The 7,709-nt window shown below is 43.0% G+C and overlaps 1 protein-coding gene across 1 annotated transcript in view; it reads left to right on the top strand.

The window, feature by feature from the left end:
• Positions 1 to 3,595: 3,595 nt before the first annotated feature.
• The window catches only part of TEX37 (testis expressed 37), a 4,718-nt gene continuing 604 nt past the window's right edge, over positions 3,596 to 7,709 (top strand). Inside the window, exons 1-2 of the mRNA XM_006875870.1 lie at positions 3,596 to 3,682; positions 4,519 to 4,611. Of these exons, the coding sequence (XP_006875932.1) occupies positions 3,596 to 3,682; positions 4,519 to 4,611 (180 nt within the window). The remainder of the gene's footprint in view (positions 3,683 to 4,518; positions 4,612 to 7,709) is intronic.

The raw sequence follows: 7,709 nt of genomic DNA, 5'->3' as shown, positions 1-7,709 counted from the left end.
ACAGAAGTCTATTGAATGTTGTAGGGCTTAGCTCACCGCTTCATTGCTGTTTTTCCCTCACTTCCCCTTATCGGTGTCCAGCGTGGTCACCAATCACAGCATGTATTCCCACTGAGTCTTAGTCTTGGAAGGGGGGTTGCACTGAGGGGACCCGACCACTTGCCTTGATGTTTCTTGGGCAAGCAAGTTGCTTGTTCTTGTAGTAACAGTCGGTCTGCCTATGTTGTTTTGTATTTTTCCTGTAGGTCTTTCATTCAAGAAGTATCTTCTGTTCTTCTAGCCACTCCAGGTTGGTCTGCTTGCATCTCCATCTTTTTTGATGTGTCTCTTGTCGACAGTATATTGAAGGATCCTGTTTTCTTCTCCACTGAGCTCTTTATGTCTCTTGAGTAGTACATTTAGTCCATTTACATTCAGTGTAATTATCAATAGGTATAAATTGATTGCTGTCATTTTTCAGTGTGTGTGTTGTTGTATTGTTTGTTTCTATTTTTGTGGCACTGCTGGTTTCTTTGCTCCACATAATTTTCTATGCTGAGATCATTTTGTTTGTGGGTAAGAAAGATAATTCTTCTCAAGCATTTAATTAGGTATGAGTATAACAATCTCAGAGGACCTCAAGTTTATACTTTTAATCAAATATCATAATGAAATTATACATAAAAAAATTTGTGTGTTTGTTAAAGTGTGGTTTATTTCAAGTACCTACTAAGGGTTCTGGTGTGGCACTGTGGGTTAATGTGTTGAACTGCAAAGTTGTTTCAATTTGCAAGGTTGGTGGTTCAAGTTCACCAGTCGCTCCTTGGAAACCAGAGTCTCTATGGGTTGGAATGTACTGGATGGTACTTAACAACAACAAACAACATTGAAAACATTATAAGTCCTAGTGTGGCACTGAAGGATAAACACTGGACTGCTAAGCACAAAATCAGTGATTCAATCCCACCAGCCACTCCTTGGAAAACCTACAAAAGGTTATGAGTCAGAACCAACCAATGCCACAAATTTGCATTTGACAACAGCAACAACCATTAAGCTAGAAGAGCCAGGAGTGAAGTACTAGCTTTGGCCCTGGGATCCCTGCACTGTGAAGGTCCTGGATCCAGGGGAAGACTGACGTCAAGGTCTATGGAGATCTGGGCGTACAGGCGCTGAAAAGGAGACAAGGACCCTTCTCCAGAGCCAAAAAAGAGACAACCTTCCCCAAGGGCTGACACTCTGAATTCGAACTTCTAGCTTCCTAAACTGTAGGAGAAAACATTTCTGGTTGTTACAGCCATCCACTCATGGTATTTCAGTTATAGCAGCAGTAGAGAACTAAGACGATCATATATACACAGCAAAGCTGTCACTCAAATATGACAATGAAATTAGAACATTTTCAGATAAACAGAAATGAGAGGAATTTTCAATAACCAAACCAACTTCACAAAAATATACTAGAAGGTGTTTGTACTTGGACTAAAACCCAACAACAGCAGGCAACAACCTGAGATTAACATACATTACAACACCACCCAGAACTCAATTCAGGTATGTTGTTGTTAGGTACCATCGAGTTGGTACCAACTCATAACGACCCTATGCACAACAGAATGAAACACTACCCTGTTCTGGGTCAACCTCACAATCATTGCCACATTTGAGCCCATTGATACTGCCACTGTGCCAATCCGTCTCAGTGGGAGTCTTCCCCTCTTCTCTGATCCTCCACTTTACCAAACATGATATCCTTTTCCAGCAACTGGTCCCTCCTGACAGTATGTGTGAAGTATAAAAGACAAAGTCTGGCCATCCTGGCTTCCAAGGAGCACTCTGGCTGTACTTCTTCCAACATAGATCTATTTGTTATTTTGGCAGTCCATGGTACTTTCAATATTCTCCTCTAACACCACAACTCAAATGTATCCATTCTTCTACAGTCTTCCTTATTCACTAACCTTCACATGCATGTGAGGTTAGTGAAAATGCCATGGGTTGTGTCAGGTGCACCCTCGTTCCTGGGATAAATCTGACTCCTGGTCAGTGGCATCACTAGGGGTAGTGTGTTGGGGTGGCAGTGCATATTATACCTCCTGAAAATGTCATAGGGAATAACACCATAAGTTACCACATTTAGTAATGCCAACTTTAGTAACACCAGTGCTCATGGGACCCTGTATTTTCCTGAGTAGAACTGTACCCCATGCAGTAACACAAAACAAGTGTTTAATAAATATTGATGAGTAATCAAGGAAAGCTTTCTGGAGGAGGTGACCCTTCAACAAGATGGACTTTTGACACGTGGAAGAGGAATGAATCTGCCTTTAGGTAACAAAGGAATGAAGGAGATGAGTAGGAAGGGGTTTCAGTCATACAGACTGATGCCATAATCTATAAGAGATTCTATTTACATTCCTCTCCTAGAAAAAGACTGATTCTGAGGAGTGATGGAAACCACCTGCCTCCCAGGTCCCTTCCAATGGTGCCAGAGCTCATGTTGGCTCAGGTACTATGAGAGGGTGTGTCAGAGGCAGAGGAACAATCATGCTCTGGGAATGACAGGCCAACACCCATGTCACAATGATCCATGGAATGTGACCCAGGCAGCCTTCATCATGCAGATCTCAGACAAGTGTGGCAGTGGGTGCATCAAAGACCTGTCTGTGTGACTGTGGTATCTAGGGTTAGACGGACAGCAACATGGTGGTCCCTTGGCAAAAGGAAGGGTAGGACCTGTCTCCACTGAAGCTTATCTACCACACACAGCTCAAGGAGAGTAGCTGTCTGGCACAATAAAGAGGGAACACAAGGAACTGGGTGAGGTCTGGAACCCCTGCTGGGCCACATCCTACTAAAAAGAGTAGACTCAGAGCAGGGTTTCCCAGGGAGGAAATGGAGTGCCCATCAAGAACTCAGGGCTTTGTACATCTTGTGACAGAAGAGGCCACAGCTCAAACAGCATGCTGGGGCCTGGCCAGTAAAACACCTTCCTGGGGATTTAAGAATGGAGATTTGGAAGAAAGGCAGTGTTAGACCTGTTGTTTTTATTGTAAGCTTCCATCTGCCCCCGATTTATGGCAACTCCACACAAGCGGGTATTGGACCTATAAACTACTGATCAACTGGGGAATGCAAAACCTCACTGTGATCCCCACCTTTGATACTCTGGTCCCGAACCAGGGCACTTCTGATTCCTAGGCTTTAATCTCACTTCCTCCAGGCAGCTCAGAGCCCTAGTTCAGCAGGTCCTGTGTCTGGGCCAAAATGTACAGACTCCTGAGAACTCATTTTGTGCACATCTTTCCAATTCACCATCGGGGGGACATTATGTTGATAGCTTGAAATGGGTCATGAAGCATTTATGCCACAGGAATTGGCAGGCTCTATAAAACAGGGTTTATTTCCCCACCACCACCAAAATGGTTGGTAAACATTTACCAGCATACCGCTTGCCTCACTATCAGGTTGACCTCTACTAGCCAGGTAAATCTGATGTCCTAAAGACTACCAGAACCTTATTCCAGCGCCTTGTCCCAGGGCCTAGATGAGTAAGTAATGAGCAGGGCAGGAGCCTGGGGAGGTAAGGAAGAGTGGGTTAGGAGGACAGTGGCTCATGTCGTTGTCTGTAGCAGAAACAGAGCTAACCAGCTTGTCCATGTCTAGGTCTTCTGCCATGGCAGGTGGGACGTGTCCCAAACAGGTGAGTGTTGTGGGTTTCTGTCCTCTTGAACCATTTCAGGGTCAGGCAGCTCAGCAAGCAGCCACAGGGGTGGACAGGCTCTTTGATCATTCTTTTGCAATTATTATTATTGTCTTTACAATAAGCAGAGAGGGCTAAGTGTTTGCAATGTTCTGGGCTTCCTTTATTTCTTCTGCATGCTTTTATGAGACCCCCACACTATGCCAGGCATTGTGTTGGGCTTTGGAACTGCAGAGTTACTTAAAATAAGGTTCTGCTATCATGCACTTCATTAATGCAGTTCCAACAGACCACAATGAGTGCAGTAACGAAGCATAAAAGGTGCTAGGAAAGTTGTTGTTGTTAAGTATTATGGAGTCGGTTCCGACTCATAGTGACCCTGCACAGGGTTTCTGAGGCTGTAAATCTTTACGGGAGCAGAAAGCCTCATCTTTCTGCCACGGAACAGCTGGTAGTTTCAAACAGCCGACCTTGAGGTTAGCAGCCCAATTCGTACCCACTATGGTACCAGTACTGAGGGGAAAAGGTTTTATTCTTCAGGGATGGAGTGATGTTCTGGGGAAGTGACATTTTATTGTGGTCTTAAAACATACATAGGAGGTTGATAGTCAGTGTGGCATGCAACTAGCATTGTGAACAGAAGAGAAGATCAATGTATAAGGTATGTTTGAAGGGTAAATTGTTGTGGCTTGCTTACATAGCTAATAGTAGAGTACAGGAGAATGAGATGGGCAAAGGTGGGTAGAAGACAGATTATGAAGGGCTCAGAATGCCAGGCCCAAAGCTTGTCTTTGTCCTGACAAGATCTCTGCTTTGTTTCCTCCCTTGTCCTTCAGGGCCCCGTGGACTTAGACATATACCAAAGCTCCTACATGGTTGACTATAAGTCCTATGGGGAACACAAATACTCCAGCATTTCACCACAAGAGGTAAGGCCACTCCGCCTTGTCACCCATTCAGCTCCCCACTAAAATCATGTCTCTCTTCTTTTTATTATGAACATGGACATTGGGGTATTTATTTAGAATAACACCCAAGTCCTTGAAACCTGACTTAGGATTTGCATGAATAATTTTGTAAAGATCAACACAAGCCTGATTCTTATCAGTTGGAGGTTAAAGATATCCCAACTGTTCATGCTACAGGATCAGCACTGGACTGTGAGCCACAAGGTTGGCAGTTCAAACACACAAACTGCTCCTTGGAAACCCTATACAGGGTCTCTATGAGTCAGAACTGACTCAATGATACTTAACAACAACAACATACCCCTCAATAGTCCTTGATATCAATCACCACTCCTCCCTGTCCTCAAGTTCCAGGGTTCTGCAACATGCTGCAACGTCTCACAAAACTCACAATTATAAAAGAAATGACCCACACAATTGTAGAGGCTGTCAAGTCCCAAACCCATAGTTGAGAGATCCGTTGGGAGGACTCTTCTCATTCACATAGTCTTAGGAGTTGAGGAACCCAAAATGGCAGGTCAGACAACAGGCCGTTGACCCAGAGACTGAGGGATCTGATGAATCAGGTCCAGTGATGGGTTGTAAGTCCCATGAGCTGGAGGTCAGAGGTAATGAGCCAGATGCAAGATCCAGGGCAAGAGAGCAAGGTTTTCCAAAGCAGTCTTCTAGATTAGAGTCAGATCATGTCCTCAAGGGAATCTAAGGGGAGTGACTTGTGTCACATCCTCTACTAAGGTGGAAGCATTATAAATCCTTAGTTCCACTGTAATGTTTACTCCTTGGCCATCTTAACCTTTATATCTTAGCAACTCATTTCAAAATCGGCCCATAATCACAGGCATGGTGGTGGTGGTGTTGTGCCGAGGAGTCAGTTTCGACCCTGTATAGGATTTCCAAATCATTAAGAGAGCAGAAAGCCTCAGAGGCTAGGATTTACAATATGTCACAAAATGGAGAAATTTGACTAGAAGGACAATAATAAATAATTAGCTATCCTGCAGGTTTCTTTTATATACAAAGGAGTTTCAAAAAGTCCATGAAAAAAATTCCATTATTTTTAATTCCATTTTTCCATTTCACCCTTATTTTTGTGTTCATGTGTATATGCATAAGTGTGTATTTTTTTATTTTAATTATTTTTTTAATGTTTTATTGTGAATTATGTGATAGTTTACATGGGAGAACATTAGTTTTACATTCATCCTATTGTACATCGTTTCATTGCCATGGTTACAATTCCCTGCATCATCAACCAACCAAAGTCTGCCCCCCACCCTCCAGTCGTCAGCACACAGCCCCTCTCCCTCTATGGGTCTAAAGTCCCCAGCTGCTCCATCTGTCCACTTCATCATCTCTGCCTCCATCTCAGGCATCACTGTTTCTCTGGGTAGGGTACTGCTCTCCACTCTTCTCCCTTGATGGTCCCACGGACCTCCGTTCCTAGACTGAAAAGTTAATCACTCCCCTCCTTGCTACAAAACATCTACCTTTACATTTACAACCCTCACAATCAGTCCTGATAACAATTATTCACTATTGTATCACAAGAGACCTATCTACATTTTCTTTCATCAGCCCTGCCTAGACAGATTGGATACTACTCACTGGAGAGTCTACCTTCCTCCAGGCCCTCTGGATCTAGGTTCCCTCTTGCAAACTTGTAAGCCAGTCACTTCTTGCCTTTAAAGCCCCTGCATTTTGGGTAGCCAATGTCCATCCCTGTCTACTCTGTGTATGGAGGGGGTGGCAATGATCCTTGCTGTAAAGATTTGTTCCCTCTTTTGAGCTACTGAACCCATTGGTGTAGGTCAAGTTCATTGAATTTCATCAGAGTACTCTTTTTTTCCCTTCTTTTTCTTCTTCTAGTTGAGCTCTAATCATCCAGTCATTGAAGCCAGATCAAGTGGGTCTTATCTGCAAGTGTGGGTGCTCTTGTGCATATGTCCTCTCTTCTTATCAGCTGGACACTTCACTCTCCACTCTACATGTGTATTTTTTAAGTGCACATCAAATATGTCATGTATATGAAAGATCATAAATAATATATATTTACAATGGACTGGTAACTGCAGGGTTGGCTGTTCAAACACACCAGCTGCTCTCGGAAACTCCATACTGGGTTGCTAAGAGTCAGAACCAACGGAATGGCATACAATAATAACAGTTTAAGTAGCATTGATTAAACAAGTACCAATATGCCTATTATCAGTCAGCTGTCAAATAGAACATTAAATTTTTTTTTTTTTAGTTTAAGGTTTTTTATTGCGGATTGAGTAAAAGTTTACAGGGTACATCATCAGTTTCACATTCAACAATTCATATAATTTGTTTCATTACATTTATTATAATCCCCTCCATATACCATCAGTTACAGTATTTCTCTCTATCCACTTTAGCTTTTTAAAAAACACACAAACAAAAAAACCCACTCAGGCATATATAATAAATTACATCTCCAAAGGGCACATTCTGCAAGTCTGCTCCTGGCCACCAGTTCTTAGTCCTTCTCTTCTTAGTTGATGAATCTAGAGTCTTTCATGCCCCCATCTCTACCCCATCTCTGGTGCTGCTGCTTCTCTGGATAAGGTCCCACATTCTAGTTGTGCGTTCCTCTCTGGATGGTCCTAGGGTCCTCTGTTTCTGGACTGTAAGATTAAACACTCCCCTTTTTTGTTATAAAACTTCTACCTTTACAAGGGTGACAGTCACGATTAGTCATGATAACAGTTATTCACTATTGAATCTTATGAATCTTATCCCCAGCTCCTTTCACCAGACTCATCTAGACAAGATGTTAGCTATTCAGTGGGGACTCTTTCTTTCCCCCCACCCTCTTAAACTAAGCTCCCTCTGGAAACCTTGTAAGTTAGTCACTTCATGCCTTTATTGCCCCCTCATTTTAGATAGCCAGCATCTCAGTTGCCCGTCCCTATCTACCCTGTGCACATAGTGGATAGCATTGACACTTGATTTGAAGACTCTTTCCTTCTCTGTTGGTATTTAGAGTAACTACCGCTCTGAGTATAGGTCAGGTTCATCATGAAGATGTATCTTCTGTC

The sequence above is a fragment of the Chrysochloris asiatica genome, unplaced genomic scaffold, assembly GCF_000296735.1.
Source record: "Chrysochloris asiatica unplaced genomic scaffold, ChrAsi1.0 scaffold00341, whole genome shotgun sequence".
NCBI lineage: Eukaryota > Metazoa > Chordata > Mammalia > Afrosoricida > Chrysochloridae > Chrysochloris > Chrysochloris asiatica.
This window is presented reverse-complemented; position numbering and strand designations above follow the sequence as displayed.